This window comes from Primulina huaijiensis, chromosome 3 (assembly GCF_012295235.1).
Source record: "Primulina huaijiensis isolate GDHJ02 chromosome 3, ASM1229523v2, whole genome shotgun sequence".
In the NCBI taxonomy this organism is placed as follows: Eukaryota; Viridiplantae; Streptophyta; class Magnoliopsida; order Lamiales; family Gesneriaceae; genus Primulina; species Primulina huaijiensis.
This window is the reverse complement of record NC_133308.1, coordinates 3,939,663-3,962,377: the sequence shown is the minus strand read 5'-3', so window position 1 is coordinate 3,962,377 and position 22,715 is coordinate 3,939,663. Positions and strand designations below refer to the sequence as shown.

General features: G+C 35.6%; 6 protein-coding genes across 8 annotated transcripts; 2 read left to right on the top strand and 4 right to left on the bottom strand.

Moving 5' to 3' along the window:
- Positions 1–1,703: 1,703 nt before the first annotated feature.
- Positions 1,704–2,953, bottom strand: LOC140973174 (F-box protein At2g27310-like). The gene has a single exon (XM_073435779.1). It carries the CDS (start codon positions 2,881–2,883, stop codon positions 1,885–1,887), a length of 999 nt encoding a protein of 332 aa, XP_073291880.1. The 5' UTR covers positions 2,884–2,953; the 3' UTR covers positions 1,704–1,884.
- Positions 2,954–7,507: 4,554 nt separating this feature from the next.
- On the top strand, positions 7,508–8,401 carry LOC140972102 (phylloplanin-like). Its single transcript, XM_073434571.1, has 2 exons — positions 7,508–7,793; positions 8,017–8,401. Exons 1-2 carry the CDS (start codon positions 7,625–7,627, stop codon positions 8,301–8,303), a joined length of 456 nt encoding a protein of 151 aa, XP_073290672.1. The 5' UTR covers positions 7,508–7,624; the 3' UTR covers positions 8,304–8,401.
- A 268-nt stretch (positions 8,402–8,669) lies between these two features.
- LOC140973173 (mRNA-decapping enzyme-like protein) lies at positions 8,670–14,325 on the bottom strand. The gene is made up of 8 exons (XM_073435777.1): positions 14,055–14,325; positions 13,914–13,954; positions 13,719–13,768; positions 12,075–12,219; positions 11,331–11,387; positions 10,340–10,466; positions 9,029–9,502; positions 8,670–8,945 (listed from the first exon to the last, which is right to left on the bottom strand). Exons 1-8 carry the CDS (start codon positions 14,211–14,213, stop codon positions 8,889–8,891), a joined length of 1,110 nt encoding a protein of 369 aa, XP_073291878.1. The 5' UTR covers positions 14,214–14,325; the 3' UTR covers positions 8,670–8,888.
- A 466-nt stretch (positions 14,326–14,791) lies between these two features.
- LOC140973171 (OVARIAN TUMOR DOMAIN-containing deubiquitinating enzyme 6-like) lies at positions 14,792–19,316 on the bottom strand. Of its 3 annotated transcripts, none has more exons than XM_073435774.1 (9): positions 19,138–19,316; positions 17,629–18,603; positions 17,233–17,394; positions 16,951–17,028; positions 16,084–16,162; positions 15,849–15,994; positions 15,602–15,667; positions 15,354–15,528; positions 14,792–15,178 (listed from the first exon to the last, which is right to left on the bottom strand). In XM_073435774.1, the coding sequence occupies exons 2-9, from the start codon at positions 18,325–18,327 to the stop codon at positions 14,955–14,957; spliced, it is 1,629 nt and encodes a 542-aa protein (XP_073291875.1). In that variant the 5' UTR covers positions 18,328–18,603; positions 19,138–19,316; the 3' UTR covers positions 14,792–14,954. The 3 variants fall into 3 exon arrangements, with proteins under 3 accessions (XP_073291875.1, XP_073291876.1, XP_073291877.1); XM_073435775.1 differs by having other exon boundaries at positions 17,629–18,592; positions 19,128–19,313; XM_073435776.1 differs by having other exon boundaries at positions 17,629–18,511; positions 19,138–19,313.
- A 470-nt stretch (positions 19,317–19,786) lies between these two features.
- LOC140972101 (casparian strip membrane protein 3-like) lies at positions 19,787–20,842 on the bottom strand. The gene is made up of 3 exons (XM_073434570.1): positions 20,429–20,842; positions 20,200–20,323; positions 19,787–20,131 (listed from the first exon to the last, which is right to left on the bottom strand). The coding sequence occupies exons 1-3, from the start codon at positions 20,734–20,736 to the stop codon at positions 19,916–19,918; spliced, it is 648 nt and encodes a 215-aa protein (XP_073290671.1). The 5' UTR covers positions 20,737–20,842; the 3' UTR covers positions 19,787–19,915.
- Positions 20,843–21,423: 581 nt separating this feature from the next.
- LOC140971984 (uncharacterized) lies at positions 21,424–22,715 on the top strand. Its single transcript, XM_073434457.1, has one exon. The coding sequence runs from the start codon at positions 21,720–21,722 to the stop codon at positions 22,713–22,715; it is 996 nt and encodes a 331-aa protein (XP_073290558.1). The 5' UTR covers positions 21,424–21,719.

The following is a 22,715-nucleotide window of genomic DNA, read 5'->3' as shown; positions in this document are numbered from 1 at the left end:
AAATGTTTTTTCAAGCATTTCCGATTCTGTAACCTCATGTCCACAAAATTTTAACTGCGAGATTATTCTATACATCGCTGAATTGTAATCACTGACTTTTTTAAAGTCTTGGAATCTTAACATATTCCATTCATCACGGGCGGTCGGAAGTATAACTTCCCTTATATGTTCAAATCTCTCTTTTAATCCTTTCCACAGAGCCATGGGATCTTTTTCGATGAGATATTCACATTTTAAACCTTCATCAAGGTGTCGTCGTAAAAATATTATAGCTTTTGCTTTTTCTTGTGATGAAGATATACCATTTTCTTTAATGGTCTCGCTTAGACCCAATGACTCAAGATGCATTTCTACATCAAGAGTCCATGGCATATAGTTTTTCCCAGTAATATCAAGAGCGATGAATTCGAGCTTTGCCAAGTTTGCCATGGTGGTACTAAAAATTACGATGCATTTTATTAGTTAATGAATATTGCAATACAAAGTAATGGATAAACAACAAGTACAAGTATTCGTAAAAATAAAGAAAACACACGAGGAGGATATTCTCCGATAAATACAAGACTGGTGAGTATGATAACCAAAATAATTAAAAATAACCTCGTGAAAGCCATCTTCTTTTTTTCTTCGAAAATTTGATGAAGAATAATTTTTAGAGAAGAAGAGAAAGTTGGAGTGATTGAATGTATTTGTGAGATTGTATTTATAGAGCAAAAACTAGCCGTTTTGTTACCGTTTATTACCGTTGGTGTATAAGAAAATAAATGTATGTATTTGTATAATTTTATGGTAATAATATGGTGTATATAATATTAGTCATATTTAAATAATTATGTATATCATATCACATTATTATAATTAGGTGTCGTAAGTTATTTTGTTTAAAAACCTTATAGGCTTTTATACTTGTCGTATCCCTTACCGGGAGTGTGAGATGTCGTCTTAACATTCTCCCAGGATTTATGACAAGTTTTTGAAAAAATTATTTTTATTATTTCTAACAATAACATTATATTATATATTACATATATAAACAATAAATAAATAACAGTAAAATAAATATTATTACTTTTGTTACCTTTTTCTTCTGTTCTGAGCTTGGAAAAATATGGAGGACTTTTAGAGCTTCGTGCTAATAACGTGTTGTGAAAAAGTAAAAATTTACGGTAAAAAGTAAAAATCTCAAACTCTTAAAATTATCACACTACACACTTTATAATATTTTTCTCTCAACTCAATTGTGATTTTCTTCACAAATGATAGATCTATTTATAGGAAATTTTTACAAATAATCCAAAAATAAAATACATCATTACCTAAATCATCACACACTAATTTTCAATATTCAACACTTAATTTTACCTAATTTTCAACATTCAACATTCACATTTTCAACACAAATATTTAACACATTTTTAAATAATTTTTCAACAAAAACAATAAATTTAAAATCCCTAATTGCAAAACCATCAGTGTTAATCAAACCGCAGGATGTGGTTTGTATCCTGTGGTTTGTAGACACGTAGTTTTGAAAATCCGTACACATTTTCTCTGTCATCTTTAATTTCTATTGAACATTCAAAAGTTGAAATTAATCATTATTTTTAATTCTAATAGCATACAACTAGAAGATAAATAATGGTTAATATTTACATTTTTATTAATCAATAATTTAAACAAAAAAGCAAAAATATTCCATTAACTTCATGTGAAAAAGTATCTATATATTTTGAAAGAAAGGTAACCCTTTCCAAGCTTTTACATTGAGTGATTAATCACAAAAAATAAAATTGGAAAAAAAATAAATAATTTTAAGTGTAAGATTTTGGAAAAATATAAGAATAATAAAAGTAATAAATATAACAACCTAGCTAGGCTCAAATTTCATCTATCTATACTCAGAAAATGTATCAAAATAGCCAAGAAAATGGAAACTCCAGTGGCTATGAACGCCATATCCAGGCTCCTCTCCCTCCTCTGCTTTCTCTCTATATACTCTATCTTCATCTTCATCAACATTTCATAGTTCTCTTTCTCTGTTCTTCGGCTACTTCTGCATCTCTGTCCTTCCATGGCTTCCTGTAAAATTGCCAAACTCTCCATCCCGCATACGATCTTACCCTCCATGTCCTCTACCTGCATGTAAACCTCCCTCACGTGCATCTCCTCGCCTTCTCTTCCACCGCAAGTGACCATCACGGCACATTGAACTGCCTCGCCGTCGCCTCCCGCTGCCACCGTGGCGAACAGAAGCTGTACTTCCTCGGTTAGCCAGTGCCGCCGCGCCTCCACAGCCTTTAGGCTGGCCACGTTCACCGCCCGATTCTTGGCAGGGTCGATTAGAACCCAACTTACTCTCAGGCTATCGGATGCGATATCCATGCAGTTTCCATCCTCTCCGTCGAATTTTAGAGGCGTTGGAACTGTTTCTTTAGGGTCTAAAAGCTCTAGCCTGAAAGGCGAACAGATAAACCAGCCTGAATGAGTTTCCGCAACCATGACTTTGGAGTATACTAACTGGTCATCACAGTAAATATCCACCACAGAGATCAATTCAGACGTGCCCGAAGGACTCCGTTTCTTGGTTCTCTTGGCGGAATGTTGGTAGCCGACTGCGGGGAAGGCGTCGCAGTAGAACGAACGGTAGCCAAAAGGGAAGCCTGAGATGACATCACGGACACGTGGGTCGGTGGTGGATGGCCAAGTGGAGTTGCAAATCTCCCGCCATAGATGATCGTCGTTGCACAAAGAAAGCAACTGAGTGGAAGCGCAGCTGGTGGACGCAAGGGTGGGGCCATCGAGCCTGTTCAATATGTGGGATCGAACGATATCTGAATGGATCGCGGTGATCGGATCGGCGGCAGCGAATGAGGAGGGTGACATGGTGGTTGTATTGATCGCTGTAAGCTTGGAGGACACTAGGAGAAGCGTTTGAATGAATGTAGTCAGGATTTTTGGTTGTTTTTATAGGGAGGGGGGATTTGGGAGGCAACAGTCTCAACACGGAGCAATACGGCAATTTCTTGGAATATTCGTCCCACCTATTAATTACCATTATTATAATATATTATCATCATTTCTTTATTTTCAAATTAATTATAAAATTAAAACAAAATATTAGATAAAATAAATATGTCTAATAATTGAATATTATTATATAACAATTGTAGTGAAGTTCATGTACTGAATCAATTCAGTAAGATATTGAATGTACTTCAATTTCTTATATCTATGTTTTTTAGACAGAGTACGTCGTATCGAGTTTACCAAGTGTTATTTATTTGACTAATATAATTTGCAAAATACTTTACATAATAAATATTGAATGACAACGATTGTGAGTTTTATCTTTATCAAAATATATACGGGACAAGATGCTTTAATGTAGTCGAACAAAACATACAGGGACTATTTTGTGTATTATTTATGTCTGTGTATATATATATTATCGAAAAATATTAATTATAACAAATGACAATGAAAAGAGGAGAGAGATTCACGATTAATACAAAAGAAATACAGTGTATTTGGCAACCAGGATTTGAGATGATTTCATTGGATTTGGATTTCAAAATCCTATTTTTACGGCAAAGTGATTAAAAAAAAGAATTCGGATTTGTTTAGAATTTTATGGGATTTCAATGAGTATATCCAAATCCCATCAAATTTGATAAGATTTGGTGGGATTTGGATTTTAAAAAAATACAATTACTTTTTTATCCAAATCCCATAAAATTTGATAAGATTTCTAAGGGTGTGTTAGTAAAATTTTAAAATTCCAAATTCGAATATTTTTTTCTCCAAACAAAAAATGGATTCGTAAATATCATTTTTAAATTTTAAACCAAACACCAAATGAAATTTCAAATACTTGAATTTCCAATTCCAATTCCAATTCCAATTCCAATTCCAAATCCATATTTATAAAGACCCAAACACATGGTAAACAAATTGATTGTAGATCGTACGGACAAATGTTAAATTATTAATTAAACAGAAACAGTTATCCACGGAAATATGGTAAATTCCATCCACATAGTCCGTAAACTTCGTTATATAGTCGGCCAATTTCAGCTTTCACTACAATAAATAAATATTAATTTGAGTCATCTTTCAAAGCTTTTAATTAAATTTATTACTTTTTTTTCACAAATTTTGTAAATTCGGGTGTACTAAGTTAAGTGTACCAAATTGAGTAAAAACGTAAAAAAAAAAAAAAAATTTCTAAATACATTATGAATCTCAAATTTGATCTTCCAATATTTTAATACAATTTATCGCTAAAAATAAAAATAAAAATAGTATGAAATTGAAGACATGAAAAGGCGTAAAATAATTGAAAATATACACTAAAAACACGAAAAACAAATGAAGATGAGGCTGAAATTTTGCAGAGAGTTTTGCAAATGTTTTGCGATTGAGTTGTGAGTTATTTTTCTGCCGATCTCTCTGGTTAATGAGGAGTTTCTCCCACTTAATTTCTGCAACTAACCACAACTTCTCTCACTCGAAATTGTTCACTCGCTACTGCTAGGGATGTAAACGAACCAAACCGTTTGTGAGCTATTCGAAGCTCGATTCGATAAAAACTCGTTTAATGAGGCTCGTTAAGATAAACAAACCAAACTCAAGCTTTACAGTACTCGGCTCGTTAGCTCGTGAACATGTTCGTTGCTAAGTTCATGAGTAATCTTTTAGATGAAAAAATAATAGTTTTGATATTTGATTTATTGATTTTGCATATTATTTATGAAATATATAGAAAAATCTATTAAATTTATTTATTATAATAAATTTACAAATTTTAATAAGAATAATATATTTTTCTTTAAATATATAATTCACTTTTTAATTAATTTAATGAAAATTTAAATATATAATTTATATTTATTAAGCTTGTTTAGGCTCGATAAAGGCTTGAACAAGCTCGTGAGCCATGCATATATTCGTTAAATAAAGCTCGAGTTCGGCTCGATTATAAACGAACCAAGTTCAAACATTCAAGAGTTCGACTCGGCTCGACTCGATTACATCTCTAGCTAGTGCTAGACCAATTCAGATTTAGTATAAATAAATTATGGGCTTTTCTCACTCGATCTATCTCATTGGATTTGAGTCAATTTAATAAAGGCAAATAACTTCAATGAATGACGACATTCTAATTCATTGTGGATGTTGTAAAGTAGCGATTATGATATTCACTCCTAGCTAAGAATTTATCGCACATTATTTTTTTAATAAACTAGTATTTAACCCGTGCGATGCACGTGATGATATTATTAAAAATTAGTGAAAAATGAATAGACATTTAAATTGAAAAAAATAATATAATTATAAAAACTATTTTTTCGTTAATTTTAAAAAAAATTTTAACTACACACATGTCGATTAATTTTTTTGGCTAATAATCACTATCATATATCAAAATTTTAGATTATGTTAGCTTAAGTCAATGACATGATGTTTATCGTGTTTAGTGTATTGATGTCGACCACCAACCTTAATACATATTTAATTCTTTAATTTTTGAGAAGCTATATATTATTATTTTTTAACATGTGATAAAAAAATATTTTTAAATCAAATTCAATAAAATTAATGAGAAATATTCTTTAATTTTTTTTAATAAATAACACTATTAATATTGATAATTTATAGCATAATGGCAAAAACTTGTGTGAGACGGTATCACATGTCGTATTTTGTTAGACATATCTCTTATTTAGGTCATCCACGAAAAAGTATTACTTTTTATGCTAAGAGTATTACTTTTTATTGTGAATATCAGTAGGATTGACCCGTCTCACAGATAAAGATTCGTGAGACCGTCTCACAAGAGACCTACCCATGACTAATATAACATTAATGTTTTAAATTTAGAACGAAATCTCGGCTCACAACTTAATTGTAACAAATTATTTTTGAATAAAATAAAATTCTTATGTTATGAAAATTCATGTATATTTAGTCTTTTATGAAGATTTATGCTTTAATTTTTTTTAAAAAAAAACATTTTTATTAATCAATAAGAGACAGTGAAGTAATTAGCTCGATATTTGTGTGAAACGACGCCATGACGGGGTGGGCAGCTTCTAATTAGGGCACGTGGTTGTGAAGTTTCACGTGTTGCATTTTGATTCGTATGAAAAGTGGTCAAATTTGGATACGCCCAACTTGGGCAGCTCTAATTAGGGCACGCGGTTTCACGTATGGCATTGTGATTTGTACGAAAAGTGGTCAAATTTGGATAACGGCCAACTGGACTACATTTCATTCATCCGAATCCACGCAAATATTCTGAAATAATTGTTTAATTATTATTATATTACTAATTTATTTGTTTTGTATCAGAATAATGACTTCATTGAATCTTGAGATGCATGGTAGCTTACTTTTACCAGCACCATACTTTGCTATTTGTAGGCATGAAATTACACGGTGAGCTCAGCGATGGAGTCAAGTTTTCATTTTTACTCAAGAGAGACGTGTGAAGTACCAAATACATCGTCTCGATCTATTCTCGAGAGTGGTTCCATCTTTAGGCAATTATTTTCTCATTGCATTTGATAAAAATAAAAAAGAATCAATCATAAATCAATTAAAAGAAAGTTGAAGGCTGAAAATAATGGATATTTGATTTTCTAATTATTTAGATTTTTTTTAGGCTGCCGCCGAGGAAGAAAATGCGATTAACCAGCTCATTATTCAGTAATCTGCAGAGTATGTGAATTTCCAATCTTGAAAATTATTATCAACTAATGTTGTGTTAGTCCTTGTCCAATTTGACTTCTGACATTGAGGCATATGACCGGAGAAAAACTCTAGAAAATTTGCTATAAAAAAATATTTCCGAATAAGTCAAAAATGCTAATCCGAGCAAAAAATTAAAGGATGAATTTACTAATATATAATGTTGTTATTTACATGTCACATGTAAATAATCAAGTAAGAAAAACGTTGATTATTAGAAAATAAAAACAATAATACATTTTTCAAATTTCCAGCGAATAATATAGTCGAACATATATACAAATATTTCAAATTTGATTCATGAGTAGGTATCTTGTGGGACGGTCTCACGAATCTTTATCTGTGAGACGGGTCAACCCTACCGATATTCATAATAAAAAGTAATACTCTTAGCATAAAAAATAATACTCTTTCATGGATGACTCAAATAAGATATCCGTCTCATAAAATACGACCAGTGAGACCGTCTCACATAAGTTTTTGCCTTGATATTATAAGTTGTGATTTTGATGTGTATTTATTTACAAAGTTTTATCATCATCATTGGTCAATATTTTTTTATATTTAAAATTATGTGTGTTCGATATTATGCATTTAAGATAATGAGAATGGACCGTATAACACTATAGTTTTAATGTCTATGACTTTCATCAAATTGAGTTATTCGACTTTGGCCGCATTATTGCAATTCGTAAGTCGTATTTTGACCGACACCATTTCATTATATTCAAGAATTAGCACATCCGTAGCCCAAAAAACGAAGAAATTCAAGTCTATAAATTTAACTAAATGGAACCCTTTAGTTTGCAATCAGTACTCAAATTGCTAAGCAAATTGAAAGCACCAAACTAATTACTCCCAATTTCTTGACAATATGGCCATTAAAAATGTCTTGATTTTCGTCTTAGTTGAAATATTGGCAACAAGTTTTGCAGATGCCCAAAGTACAATTGGAATAATACATGTCAATGGAACTCTGTATTGCACCACGAATGGCAATATTACTGCCGGCCCCGATGCCAGTGCCACTCCAGTGTTTCCAAGTAAATCCCCCCTCACTTATGTTTTTATATATTAGGATAGGATTGGATAGGACAGAATTGGATTATGATTAATCCCATCTCGAAAATGAAATCTTTTTTTTTTTTTTTTATATATAAAATGAAGAACAGAAGTACAAAAACCCTTGCAATTGTATATATATGGCGCATGTATTCCGGATTCCTACTTTGCCTGATACAAGTTTCACACCCATTTTGCCTGCAGACGCCGCCTTGCAGGTTGCATGCTCGGCAGAGGTGGTGGCGTTGGCACCGGTGAACGGAACAACCAATTCAAATGGGGCGTATTTGGTGGTGTTGATCCCTCGATCCAACGCAACCGTCAATTCAATAGTCTCCAACTGCCGATTGTTTGTTCTGACGCCGCTCTCAAGTTGCAATGCAGCACTTCCGGCTACGGGCCTCGTGTCGAACTTGCGCTTCGTGAAAACAGTATACGGGTTTCTTCCACTCACTTACATGGCCGCCACAGGTTTTGCACTCCAGCCGTAGCTGCCTTTTTGTATCAGTACATAGTGGAGGAAGTCTATGTAATCCATTAATAAATGTAGTGTAATGCTACGTGTACAATCATATTTGTACAACTATTCTTACAACGTAAAAAATTTAATATAAAAATCTATTTATCAAAATCTCATGAAAAATTTAATACAAAATATCATAATATAATAACGAAATCTCACGATATAATTATTATAAATATCACAGTACGATATATTTGTGTATTTTAACATTATTCGTAAATGTATGCTTCGATTTGACGGGTAGAGTGGAATAACATTTACATGATATTAATTGTATATATTTTTTCTTGGTTCAAGGTTAAATTTCTTCGAACAAAATCAGAAAGGCGTAGTGTAAAAGCAACCAAGGTATTTAATAAAATTGTGAACGATGATTTTTCCATATCCCAACAAACCAACTAAATACAAACATTCTTGAAACTGAAATCAACTAAAAATCAACACAAACATTATACAAGAGCTCAAGTACACATATCATCATAGACAGAGACATATTTTCTCCCCACAAGGTATAAAGTAGGAAACGATTCACCACATATTTTCCAAACTATTATCACATCTGATGAGCATTCAGCACTGCTCGGTAAACCATGTCTATAAATTGATTGTCCTGTGCACGCATATATATGCAGAACAGGTAAAAATAACGTTTAATGATTAAAATTGAATCAAAATCTATCAAGATTTGAATACCTGAACAAGCATTTGAAGTGCTTCCTGGACTTTTTCTCTGCTTATAGAAGGCCCATAATTTGGTGAAGGAAGAGGAGCTGGAGTGAGTGACAACGGAGGAGTTGGTGGTGGAAATGGCTGGAGTAAAGGAACACCATAAGGTCGTTGTAGATTAACAGGGGGATTCAATGGAGGCGCAGTAGGTATAGATGAAGAAACCGGAGGCATGATAGTAAGTTGAGAAGAAGGTGGTGGGCCAAAAAATGATGACGGCTTCACAAGGTCGGTTGAACGCTTCATTGTGGCATTGGCTTCAGACGAGTCCAGAATTGACAATATAGGTGTAGAAGTAGACAAGGCAGACGGAGCCTGAGCAGTTGCTATAGTGGGAAGAGTAACAACTTGTGGATGAGATGTAGTAATCACAGGTGCAGAGGAATGGTATGGCTGCCCAGATATTGCTGCATTTGAAGCAGGTCCTATATTCATAGCAGTCTGCAAACATTTAACTTTAGCTAGTCAAGTTTATCACATGCCAAAAATAATTATATTACTGATGCAAGAGTCAGAATAACAGTCTGCTAAGGAATAAGAATGAATCAAAGTGAAACTCAAACACTTAGTCTCAGCACCACTGGAATAAAAAGAATGACAAATCAAAATTTTTCGATTATGAGTCCATTCCTCAAGAGTTTTAGGTTGGTCAACCTATACTATCCCTATCTTACAATTGATTGGCTTCCTGCCAACTTATTAGTATACTTGCTCATTAATAAAACAAAAATGTAAATGCACTTTGAAATTTTATGAGAACTTCAGAAAACATGACACCAACTAAAGGTCTTAAATGTACTTTATAGATTTACCAAAGATCATTGAGAACTAATTGCTCCCAAAATAACAAAAAGCCAGGTGCTCCCACATGTTCGCGAGTATCAAGACACATTTGTAAGGACAAAATGCATCTTTCAATTTGTCACTCACACCAAAAAGCACAAAACCACATAAACTAATATACTTTATTGGTAACTTTTATGAGAATGGCCCTCGGGTTGTTTTAACAAAGAAGCCTCTGTCAACAACACGATCAAACCAGGAAGCACAAAACCGGCAGAATTGCACAATTTTTGTTTGAAACTTTTGCAATGACAGCCTTCTGGTTACAACAATCTAGACAATTAAGGTTCAGATAGATGCACAATCAGAAGAATGAACGCAAACAAACTTTAGTAACAGTTCAAATATCTGAATTGATAGTTGTTCATTAGCTCATATAGCCATCTACAAAAAAATGGCAAACATTGGAAAACTTAAAAAGGAAACGAAGCATACACTGAAGAAGTTCACAAAGGAAGGATCATCAGGGACATCATTAAAATTGGAGGCAGCCGACGTTGATGGCTCTAGAGGGCCATCCATCACAGAAAGTGTTGGAACTGCTTCCAGTTCTTCAAACTCACTGCAACAAACAATCCTATTCAATATTTCTTTTTCAACAAACAAAACATGCTATTTAATTCCAGATATTAAAAAGTCCAAGATTAGATTCACAAGATAGAACAGCACACTCGAGGCATAAAACACAATGATCCTAATGAAAGATGACAAAAGGTTAAAGCATAGCCAAGATTTGAAAACCCTTGTTCAATAAATTAATTTAGATTCAAGAAAATGACTGTTACTTTCAATAGAGCCCTAAACCCACAGACTGAACCCAAAACAAACCTAACCCTAATACATCATTTAATCTTCTCGATAATGCCAGAAAGGACCTTCCCGTTGTTCGGTTCATTCGCCCAATTGGTCTCTTCAAATTAGCACTCACAAAAATCTCCACTTTCCCCGCATATATCAAAGCGGTTCTTCCTGGGCCTCTCAGAGTTGACAAAACAAATACAACCTCGTAATTAGTTGAAACCTTTTCATTTTTAGTGATGTTTTATATCCTTGTAAATAATAATAAGACCTTAACATTTCATTTCTACCGATAAAATTCTGGCATATTACTCACAAATAGGAGTTCATTACAGGGGCGAACATCAGGAATGAACTGGGATGGGAGTAAATAGAAGCCCCGATGAAAAAAATGCATGATCCTGTTTGATTCCTTACCTGTCACAGTCCCAGGATTAAAGTTCAACATAAATTACTCCTAAGTAATAATCCAGGTCCACGTCATTGTATAAACAGATAATAACTGCAGTTCTGTAGGAAAAATTCAATTTGGATATGTAGTCGCCACACAATTTTTTGAACTACATTTAATTCGGTGCACTCAAATTTACTGTATCCATGAATTAAATAAACATAAACGGACAATTACCTTTTACTAGAAGAAACCTTAGACTTCGTAGGCACCTTGGAATATGCATTGAGTATCCTAATCATAAAATCACAGGATTGAGTAGCAGAATCACAACTTCCAACAACACAGATAAAAAAAGACAAGAATAAAAAATACTATCAAATTTCTAGCCAAAAAAACCAAAAATAAACTTGAAACATTGCTTATACTGTTTTCCCTCACCTATGTTACCATAGAAATTTAAATGGAGAATTTTATATCGGGACAGGTGATGATCCCTTAAAATTCCAGTAAAGTTCTCATAATCAACACATAATTCACCCAGGAACCAAAAAAACTCAAGCAAAAGAATCTTGTGATATGGAACATCTTGCACAAGTGAACTACTCTTATTCTTCACAGGCTTTTTGTATATAATTTAAATATTTGCGGTAATCCCTAACCCACCCGAGGCATTTAATGAATATAATCTGCCAACATCAGCGGCACCCAAGAAATTGATTTTATGGCAGTAAATGTTCAAGTATTTATATCAATGCAGCCCATCTGTTTCATTTACTACAGTGACGACTATCAGTTGCTTGCCAATCATGCAAAAATAACAGGAATTTTTTAAAAAAATCCAGACAACAACCACACAGATCAATCAGCTGCATCTAGGGGGTCCACAAGTTCATCAAAATCAGGCCACTTACCAAATTACCTTGTCAGGAAAAATAAAAAAAGACACAGAGTAACTATCTTTGATTATTATATACCAACCTGTTAAATAGATTTGCAACCTCTTCACATTCACGAGCATTGTAGAACCATATTCCATTTACTTCTTGAGAAGCATTTCGATATAATAGATATGGAACCTGCACTTCATACTCAAAATCTCCCAAGAGATTCTCAACAAGATTATCTGAGTACAGCAACAGACTGAAACATCTCAATATAGATGGAGAGATATAAGTGCCAAACGAAGTAAGAAACTGCAGCATGAGATGCTTCTCTGACACACTAACAATGTTAACCTAATAATTCACGCAACATCTTTGAAGATAAGTGGATATTCCAACCTTAGGAAGATTCATAAAGGTGAGACTTGTTATGCAGATACATAATGATCTTATGTCATATTATTCCAAATGATTCACCTAACAGGCACCAATGGCTTTCTTCTTTTCCTGAAACTCTATACTTTTCAATAATTATTTAATTAAGAATGAAGCAACTTAAACTTGCAGCCTCAGAGAATCTTCAAGGAAGATGTCTCACGTGTCTTTTTCATCATTTGCCTAGTCTTTGACTTCTACTAGCGAGTTTTTCAGGTTGTAGAATATTTTCCCAATTGACTGAGCATATTTTTTAAACACTCTATCAAATGACAACATTGTGCATATTTTTACAGCATTGTGTTATAAAATGAATTGGTGCGGTCTAACATGCAGCAGACGTTCCGAAATAACGCCCTCCACACATGATATCACTACCATAACAATTTGGATCACGCTTCCACATCATCATCTTCTACTTCTTCTTTTTTCCAATCAACCCCCTTCATAATAATTTTTTTTTCACAAACTCCAAATTTTTTTCCTTACCAACTCACGGGAGTTTTTGAAAACTTCTAAGCATTAAAGGGGTTTACTTATCTCAAAATTTAGGTAAGTAACTAGTACATAGGTTAACATTGGGTAGATGATGCGGAATTTTAAAAGAACAAGAATCGGCTAATTGTGTGCCATTGACACACCATTCAATTTTTATCAGTCTCAAAAGGAGACAATAGGGAGAAGAATGATGTGTTGGTAGGCTCGAAATGCTCAAACGATTCAAAAACCACTTAAAACACCCCTAAATCACTATAGTCTGTATTCTCGTCTCAAAGGGTAATCAAATCAGTTCTAGATTGTTTTAACTTTTTCGATTTTTTTACACAATCAAATTGAATAAGTTTGACCAAAGTGCATAAACGGTGTCTCAAAATTTTGATACAAAACTAGTTCATGCCAAAATCACTCGATTACGGATGCGACTCCTCTCAATCAAATCAAGAAATGTCGCAATCTCTCAGAGTGATCAAAAGTCTATCATGCTAATTAATATATCATGTAATCACAAGTGTTTTGTGCCAACCAACCATGAACGCAACGCAACCACTTTAATGTAAATTTTAGTGTTCTTCAAATAAAATAATCAGAATGAAACTAAAGACAAGATTTCATCATCTCAACATTGTCAACTTTTTTAATGTCTTAGACAATATTAAGCTTTGAAACATAATTCATCAAAGATTTATCATGTGATTGTGGCCAAACAATGATAATGTTCGGCAATCAAAAAGCAACAATACTTCATCAATGTCACAGGTCTCACGTTTTGAAAGAAAATCTAAATAACGAGAGTTGAGAGACATACCGGTATTCCGCCTATTCATGACTATAAACTGGAAACGTGGTTGGGTATTCCTGAAACGGATCAAAATTCACATATTTCACAACCCCAACCTCAAAACAATATTATGAAGTAAAATCCACCAAATAACCTGTCTCTTCTATCTCAATAAAGAAAACGAAAAAGCTAAAGTCTTCAGAAGCCCAATTAAGCCCTCACCTTTTAACCACAAAGAGGGAACCTTCCACATCCTTCCGACTCTAAAAAACCAAAATAAAGAACTAATCAGCAGCACTACCCCCAAGAAATCAAACTCAATCAATACCGCGAAAATTTACACACAAATCTATGCAAGCATACCCATTGGCTGGTGTCGATGTTGAATTCGTAGAAGGTGACGTGAGCGGCAGTGATGAGAATTTCCTCCACGAAGGGATCGATTCTCTGTAGCACCGTCAGATTCAACATCTTGGTGCTCTTCTCATCTAGATTCGGCGTCAATCTCCCGTTTTGAGACATCGATTAAGGCGCTTTCTCCCCCCCTCTTACGTGTGTGGAGAGAGAAACACTCTGGGGAGTAGAATATAAGAAAAGGTAGCAGCTTCAGTTCGTGATCTCAATAGATGACTGACTCTTTGTGTGGGCAGGTTTTTTTTGCTACTGACAAGGATCATATCTTGCATATTCCCTACATTGCCCTTCCGTTGGTCTAAGAAAAGGCAGCAGCTAGTGAAACACTGTTTTCTCGGTTCGTACTCGTCTGCTGGGTATGAAAGAAAATTCATCAGCCAACCTTCTACAGCCTAATTTTTCTATATATAGTTTTATTTATAAATGACAATACCACTAAAAATTTTCAGATGATATTTTAGTAATTTTCCACGACATAATCCAATCAAGCTTACAAGGTGAATTGAAACTAATCTCAACATACAAAAATAGTCACGGTTCCAAAATTTGCTTTTGTCGAGTGATTGGGCATTTATGAATTAGTTCAAAGCAGAGATGGTTTTGTGAAGAAACTTCATTTGATTGTATTATTTCTCGAAATTTGTTTGACCTTAAAACATCTCGAGAGGATTGAGGACAATAAAGGATGAGAAATAACCACACAAAATTATATGCGTGTAGTGAGAAATGTGAAAATTCAAATGCTCATTTATTGAGTTTCCTCGTATTCAGACACCAAGGTTAAAATCTACAAAGCGGTCGTGTAGTCAACGAAATAGGATGGATGCGTCGAGAGCATGGAGATTTTCATCATTTGGTAGCCTTGCCTTTCCATCGTCCATTGCTGCTGGTTTCGATCAAGTAACAGACCATCGAGTCGATATCGTCCCCGAAAATACTGTAAGCTTCAATCACCTGCAAATAGCTGAATCCCATAGACAACATAATCTGCAAGCTGTCATTTTGAACTGAGCCTGGCAAGCCAAACTTTAGGCCCACTTCCTGCTGCTGTGTGTCACTTCCTGAGGATGACTCTGAAATTCAAAAAGGTCAAAAACAACCGGGTGAAGTGAGTAATTCCATGACGTGAAAAATAAAAATTTACAACAGTATTACATCTTAATGAACTAAACATTAGCTGAAAGAACAGCGGCTACAGAATCATGGTTTCAACTAATGATAGATGGATCGGCATAATGAAATTCTTACTAGCTGCAGAAGATGATGGTTCAGCTCTAGAAGTTGATGATTCCTTATGAGGTAGCCGTTGCTTGAACTTGTTATCAGAAAGATACTCGGCCCTTGAAGTTTCCATCACCATGCGTTCTATTTCTTGTTCGGTGAGCTCAAGATCTGAGTAGAAGCGTCCCTCAGCTACGAGTGCCTAACAAAGCAAGCCTCGCATCTGGTTTGGCGTACATTACATAGTTTGTTTTGCAAACAGGAAATAAACTTACATTATCAATCTGTTGATCCTGCTGAGATTTGATAGCTGCTTTGACCTGATCCTTGTCAATGTTATCCTGTCATATAAACCAATTAACCAAAATATTGTTAATAACAAATATACCCCAAAGACCATGACGATGAGGGTGATAACACACTTTAGTACAAAGCTAAAGAACAACAAATATCAGTATTCGCTAAATGGATTCAATCATGTCCTGTGCTAGAAAAGATTTGCATTGAGATGCAGGCTCTCACCCCCTGCAGACTGCTAAATCCAAGTCCAGCACCAATGTTCAGCCGACGTGGATCAACAAGGGAGTTATAGTGGTTTCGACGATGGTAACTCAGCCGTATTGGAGGCGTGTCCGTATTATAGCTTCCATGGAATATGTTAATGGGTTCTATCAAAAAATTATGTCATTCAAATGGAAGAAAGACAGAAGGGCCAAATGAATGCTGTAGAGAACATAATCTTATACAGGTAAAACACCTGTGCTGTAAGAATATATGTGGATAGGCCGATTGTACATTTCAGACAGAGCTTGAATCTCCATGTTGTTTCCGTAAACCTGCAAAAAATATAAATGAACATAATACATATAATGACGGGAAAGAACTATAAATTCTTAAATAACCGTTCTCAGCCTGGTATTACTGTTCCCTTTTAAACCTCCGCTTGTTTGGGAAGTGAAAAAACAGGGCGATGGAAAACATAAATGAAGGCTTCTTGTTAACAAACCTTTGTTAAAAGCAGTTCAAGAACAACTAGAATTCCTAAGGACTATAATTCATGATAAAAGCACAATAATGTGCCACATATATGACGTGAAACTTAAGACTGCAGATTCACTGTACCATAAATGACAGAGAGCAGGTGAGATGATCAATTTTCATTCTAATTCAATAATACGTTCCCACTCCCTTTTTCTTAGTACGTCAAGTTTGATTCCTTCCAGCAACGTGGTCAATATTTTAAACAAGGAAACGAAAGCAAATTCATTGTTTGTGCACCTAAAATGCACAACTGAAATCTGACAATCCTCAGACCTACAGAGTCAACAAAAACTTTAAATAAACAAGTGATGCTGCTTATCACTTCCATCCTAATTTATACAAAGTGTAAGCTTACAATCCATCAACTTCCTCTTAATTTGACCTCTCGATGATGTATAAGCTTACAATCCATCAACTTCCTCTTAATTTGACCTCTCGATGTTGCGTGACCAATAACATATGATGAGATTGACTAAATATATTTCTTAAAAAGAAAACCAGATGGATTCACAAATTTAGCAGCCAAAAAGTTTTCTTGAAGTGCGGATATAACAGTTTTTTAAGAAGCTTCAGTTCAGTTTACCTCATTTCTCCTCTTCCTCTTACAGTAGGTAGTGAAACCTTCTGTGATAAACTGAGAGAAGTGATCTCTTTCTCGCTCCTGAACAAAAAGAAAATTTTTACTGGAGGAAATTTTAGTACAAGGAAAAAATGCCCTCTCAAAAAATACATGAATTTTATGCAGCCATTTTTAAATGCAAAATATAAATCAAGATGGAAATTTAAATTGTAACTTGTTAAGGAACGAACAAAGTTAATATACAAAAGAAAATGACAATTATAACAAATTTTACTTATCTCATACCATGTAGTCAATGCACATCTGCCTAACCAAATCACACTGTTCAGAATCACCATACACTTGATCTGCAACAGCGCGAAAAAGACAATTTCCATCCTCTAACATTTTTCTCACTTCCAACCCTTTAACCCGTTTTAATTCAGTCTCAAACTGATGCTCTCTCTCCTGCAATAAATATAACAAACTTCCCTTATTCCCTTATACCACACTGATCTACCACAAATCTAACTCTGCAACAAGGCCTTTAAGATAAGAATAATTTACTTGATTCTTTATACATATTTTGGGGAAAAAACATGGACAAAATAATCGTACAATATTCTCTTAATAAACTGAATAAACCAAAGACAATAAACTGTACGACTATATAGAGAATAAATGAAACCAGGGCAAACTCACTGCATCATCATAAGAGGAACTAAAGCATGTGTGCTGCTCATCAGAGCTGTTATACCCTTCACCCTCACAATGAGATCGAGGAGAAGCTGGACGAGACTCAGTTGGAGATGACATGCTTGAGACACCAGGCCGACCCGCTCCTCCTCTAGACGAGCCTATCCGCACAGCATTTGAGTCATTAGATGCATATATCCAAGAATTCAAGTTTCCCGAAGAAGACCTTGGGGATGGGCCGGAAGGTGGAGGTGGATACAAACTACGAGAAACCACCTGGAAAGAACCTCCAGATGTTGCATCAGTTTTTCTTTCTGTGACTGCATCTTCGCTGGACCCTTTTAACGTCTTCCCAGAATCCACTGAATCACCAACACAACAAACCTCACGATTGTCGGCAATAGTTTCAGAATCTTGATTCAGATCAGGGTTCAAACTATGTGGATACAGATCTTCACTTTTCTTTTCCTTGTTTTCGCCTTCACAAATGTCACAGGACTCTGTTGACTCTTCCACTACAATCTTATCTTGCCCTTCCACCAAATCATCATCTTTCACAGCTGGAGCAACCGGCGTAGAACTAACAACATGCTCTTGCAGTGAAGCTGAAGAAGACAAGGGACCAGGCACAGGAACGGAAGTTGATGGTCTGTTATGGTTAGATGGCGAGCCAGAAGAACCTCGCTGGACTAAAATACGAGTCATTGTTGCCCTATTTCAAATTCCACGTGGGCAGTTTATTCCTTTACTTCTACCCAAATTAGATATATAAAATTGTAGGTTTCAATTTGCCGCGTGTTCTAGCCTTGGGGGCAGCCACACCAACACCTTGACTGAGTGATTTGTTCTTCACACCTCCCTCTACAATTTGAGACTCCTGAAATAATTTCTGCATTCCCCTAACAATTCTCATGAGACCTTGAATTCTTAATCTTTAATTCTTGAACTAAACTCTATTCGAGATAAAGAACTGGAATTTACCTGTGATAAAGCTCCGATTACAAGCTTCACTAACAATCTCAAAAGTGCAAATTACAGAGAAGAAATAGCATATACCATACAAACAAAAAGAACGATTAAAGGAAGGAATGACGATCTATAAACTAAAAGCCCAGAAAAAAAACATCAGCAAGAATTTCAAATGGTAATGCCCAATTCACAAACTTGATAATAAACAACGTATCTTCAGAAACTATAACCAAGATAATGAAATCTTAGAAATATATCAAGCGAAATCCCCAACTGAAATTAAAATAACTCACAAATCTTCCACAAAAACAGAAACATCAGACGCGAAACAGATGCGAGAATATCGATATCCAAATCAAAATAAATAAATAAGAGCTCTCGCGGAAGTAAAACAGAGTTCAAGATTCTATAATCCCGTAGAACAACAATCAAATAAAACAAAATTAAAACATCAACCGTAACGCACACGCAAACCTAATGAATCAAATCAAATTCAGTAAAAAGACGACACGAGAGTTGACCGGATTCCAGTAAACCACGACTCACCTGAGTGTGGAGCAATATCGAAGACAGCCGGGGCTTTAAGATGTCAATACAAGACGGTAGCTTCACCGCAAAGAAAAATCCCCAGTGTGTGTGAAGACGATACATATATGGGAGTTTGTGTATAGATAGGTTTGGCGAGAGAGAAATGGGAAAGTGATTTACTTGGAGAGAAAAAAAGTAGGTCACGTGACTCTGGAATTTTATTAAAAAGAAAGAAGCCCTTTATCCACGTGGCAGGGATTGATTAGTTACACGTGTAATTGTAGAACCTTTTATTTATTTAATTATTTATTTTTACACCATACTTTGTTGAGTATGTATGTTGTGAGACGATCTCATGAATCTTTATCTGTGAGACGAGTCAATCTTATCGATATTCACAATAAAAAGTAATATTCTTAACATAAAAGTAATATTTTTTCATAGATGACCCAAATAAGATATTCGACTCACAAAATACGATCCGTGAGACCACCTCACACAAGTTTTTGTCTTCTTTGTTTTTCGAGTTATCAAGTGTTTTACATGTTTTCATATTTGTCGAGACCAAACAGCAAAAATTAAATGATGATAGCCAACGTATTGAATTATCGTTTGAGTTATTAATTTATTGACTTGGGCGTTTCTTTAATATTCAAAATAATTTATTTATATAGTGATATATATGTAAGTACACATCAAACCAAGAGAAGAAAACGAGTGATCAAATCATGAACAACAAACAATACACGCACGTAGAACACTTAAATGGAATTTCCATTAACATTCCTCCGATTTCTCAGCTTCTGCTAAGACCCACAGCAGAGATTAACACCAGGAATATGAAGATGACGGCTGTGATAAAGGAAGCTACCACGGCGCCGCTAACACGCTGGCAGAAGTCGTTGAACTGTTGGCAAATAGCGAGCCAGTTGGTGTTGGAGTTCCCGTTGTGAGCTAGATACACAATGGCAGCGGCTGAGGCGGCCGCCGACGTTGTAAAAGTCACCAGCACCTGCAACATTGTGAGATTCATTTTAATCATGTGGAGAAAGATGAATATGAATTTGGTCGATGTCTTACTGTGTCAAATATGATAAGGAGAAGTTTCACTCCTCTTGCATGTGGACGAACAATGCTCACAATGGAGAAAGGCAGAGACAGCACCAAATATCCGCTAGCAATCGCATTTGCCACCACAAAAAACCTGCAGACGTCGTCACAGTTTCGATCAATAAATCTCAATGTGTATACATATAAGCGGTGAAGTACAAAAGACAGACAGAAGCTTAGGAAGAATATGGAGCATAACGTGAAAGTGGGGAAGTCATCATATTCGGCTTGGAACTGAAAGAACTGAGTGAAGAAAGGGAGAGTTTGATCGGTGGTTCCCATGGTGGTTGTGGCAACCAGAGCGGCAACAAGAGCACAAATCCTCAGTATGAAGTCGAAAATGGCGACTCCTCTCCCCCATCCCCGTCCCGCAGGTCGTACATATGTAGCATCTGTTGCCTTGGTTATGGAGGTGTAAGTCGCATGGTTTTTGGATTTGGTGGACTTGGATTCAGTAGGAGGCATGTTGATTGCTGTTTCCTCGGCTCTCTTGCTCGAATCCGCCATCGATCGAGTTATATGTTTAGGTTGTGATGGGGTGTGAAACTTATATAGGAGGGATTGACAGAATAGTTTGATGGATTAGTTTTTATGGTGATCAAATGTTGTATTGAATATTAGTTCATATTCATGAGTGAGGTTACACTTGTGTGTCTATTTCAATTGGTGGAGGAGTAGTTGATGATACTTGCTCCACGGTTGGCGACATAGAATGATAAGCAACTATTTATTACAATTGGTATCATAACATATTTACAAGATTTGATTTAAAATATTTTATGATACCCACATGTTCCAAAAAAAATCCTCACATTAAATAAATTATATGATATATTTAATACATTATAAAAAATATAATAGTAAATGCAGTAAAAAAATTTGAAATACTATCACACATACTTCCATAAATAAATAAAAAAATGGTGAAGAAAGTGAACTGCAAAATTTACCTCACATGCATCAAGATAAAAAAAATGAGGTTCGTTTGTATGTGTCTTACTCCGCTGACCCTCATTTAATTTTTCACCATATTTTCCTTTAACTAAATTCCGTGGTTTTAAAATCCCAGAATGGTAAACTATCTTTGCTTCACCTACTGAGATGTAGAAGAAAGATGGGCAGGAATCCTGCATCAAATGGTAAATTTTTATGGTATTAAATTAGGTAGAACTTTTAGTAATCCGCAATAAATTTGATTCGCTCAAAACTATGGCATGAGAACAAACTGATTAGTAAATGCAAATGACACTTTCCTTCAACAATCAACCTTTGCTTTTCAAACAAATGCATGACCATGCAGAAACTCCAAGTCGCTACCACCTGCTTTTTGTTGACACGAATCAAAATTTTTTCAAAAAGATTCTTTCCCGAACACCTATAAGAATCATAGAAATGGAACATGGTGCTGAGCAGGATGCCAAGAAACTTCTGTGGTTTCTTGTTTTAAGTAGACTTGCACAGTAGAATACCTAAAGATCCATTTTTTCACCATGAGAACGGTGAACACAGAAAAAGGAGTGCATATTTTCCTCAATTTTCTTGCAGTGTTAGCAATCCTCTCTGGTGTTGTCATAGAGAAAAATGATGCTTTCGCTCGAGTTCCAACTTACTGTGACTGGAAGCATAAGTTCTGTTTCAGCTTTAGTTGGCATCATTTCCCTCACTATTTTCCCCATCCATTTCCTCCATTACTGCACATTCCACCAGCTTACGTTCCTTCATTGAATCCTCCCCCCATGCAGCCACAGCCAACTCCACAAGGACAAAACCCCCCTATTTCAGGATATCAGCCACCTCTTTTGCCTAAACACAAGCATCTTCCTAAACATTTAAAACCATTACCTACACCATCGTACCCAATTTATCAGCCACCAAGTCCCCCACAAATTCCAATTTATCAGCCTTCTCCTAGCCTACCACCTCCGACTCCGGTGTACTCTCCTCCACCAAGCCCAGAGCAAGGTCCACCACCTGTTCCGACATACAATCCTCCAACCAGTCCATCTCCACCACCAATTCAAGTATACTCTCCTCCACCAAGCCCACAACAAAGTCCACCTCCTGTTCCAACATACAGCCCTCCTACAAGTCCACCACCAACTCCAGTTCCAGTGTATAATCCTCCACCAAGTCCACAGCAAAGTCCGCCACCAGGTCCGACATATAATCCTCCTACAAGTCCACTACCAACTCCAGTTCCAGTCTATAATCCTCCACCAAGCCCACAGCAGAGTCCGCCACCGAGTCCAACATATAATCCTCCTACAAGTCCACCACCAACTCCAGTTCCGGTCTATAATCCTCCACCAATCCCACAGCAAAGTCCGCCACCAGGTCCGACATATAATCCTCCGACAAGTCCACCACCAACTCCAGTTCCAGTCTATAATCCTCCACCAAGCCCACAGCAGAGTCCGCCACCGAGTCCAACATATAATCCTCCTACAAGTCCACCACCAACTCCAGTTCCNTCTCCACTTCCCTAA

Excerpts from the sequence above, each read along its gene's own strand:
- LOC140973174 (XM_073435779.1), bottom strand. The coding sequence starts at position 2,883 with ATGTCACCCTCCTCATTCGCTGCCGCCGATCCGATCACCGCGATCCAT.
- LOC140972102 (XM_073434571.1), top strand. The coding sequence starts at position 7,625 with ATGGCCATTAAAAATGTCTTGATTTTCGTCTTAGTTGAAATATTGGCA. Across the intron at positions 7,794-8,016 it reads TGCCACTCCAGTGTTTCCAA|ACGCCGCCTTGCAGGTTGCA; the intron begins GTAAATCCCCCC and ends TTTTGCCTGCAG.
- LOC140973173 (XM_073435777.1), bottom strand. The coding sequence starts at position 14,213 with ATGTCTCAAAACGGGAGATTGACGCCGAATCTAGATGAGAAGAGCACC. Across the intron at positions 13,769-13,913 it reads TCCCTCTTTGTGGTTAAAAG|GAATACCCAACCACGTTTCC; the intron begins GTGAGGGCTTAA and ends GATCCGTTTCAG. Across the intron at positions 10,467-11,330 it reads AAGGTTTCTTCTAGTAAAAG|TGAGTTTGAAGAACTGGAAG; the intron begins GTAATTGTCCGT and ends TGTTTGTTGCAG.
- LOC140973171 (XM_073435774.1), bottom strand. The coding sequence starts at position 18,327 with ATGACTCGTATTTTAGTCCAGCGAGGTTCTTCTGGCTCGCCATCTAAC. Across the intron at positions 16,163-16,950 it reads AGAGGAAGAGGAGAAATGAG|GTTTACGGAAACAACATGGA; the intron begins GTAAACTGAACT and ends TATTTTTTGCAG. Across the intron at positions 15,668-15,848 it reads GATTTAGCAGTCTGCAGGGG|GATAACATTGACAAGGATCA; the intron begins GTGAGAGCCTGC and ends TTTATATGACAG.
- LOC140972101 (XM_073434570.1), bottom strand. The coding sequence starts at position 20,736 with ATGGCGGATTCGAGCAAGAGAGCCGAGGAAACAGCAATCAACATGCCT. Across the intron at positions 20,324-20,428 it reads GATGACTTCCCCACTTTCAC|GTTTTTTGTGGTGGCAAATG; the intron begins GTTATGCTCCAT and ends CGACGTCTGCAG. Across the intron at positions 20,132-20,199 it reads TCCTTATCATATTTGACACA|GTGCTGGTGACTTTTACAAC; the intron begins GTAAGACATCGA and ends ACAATGTTGCAG.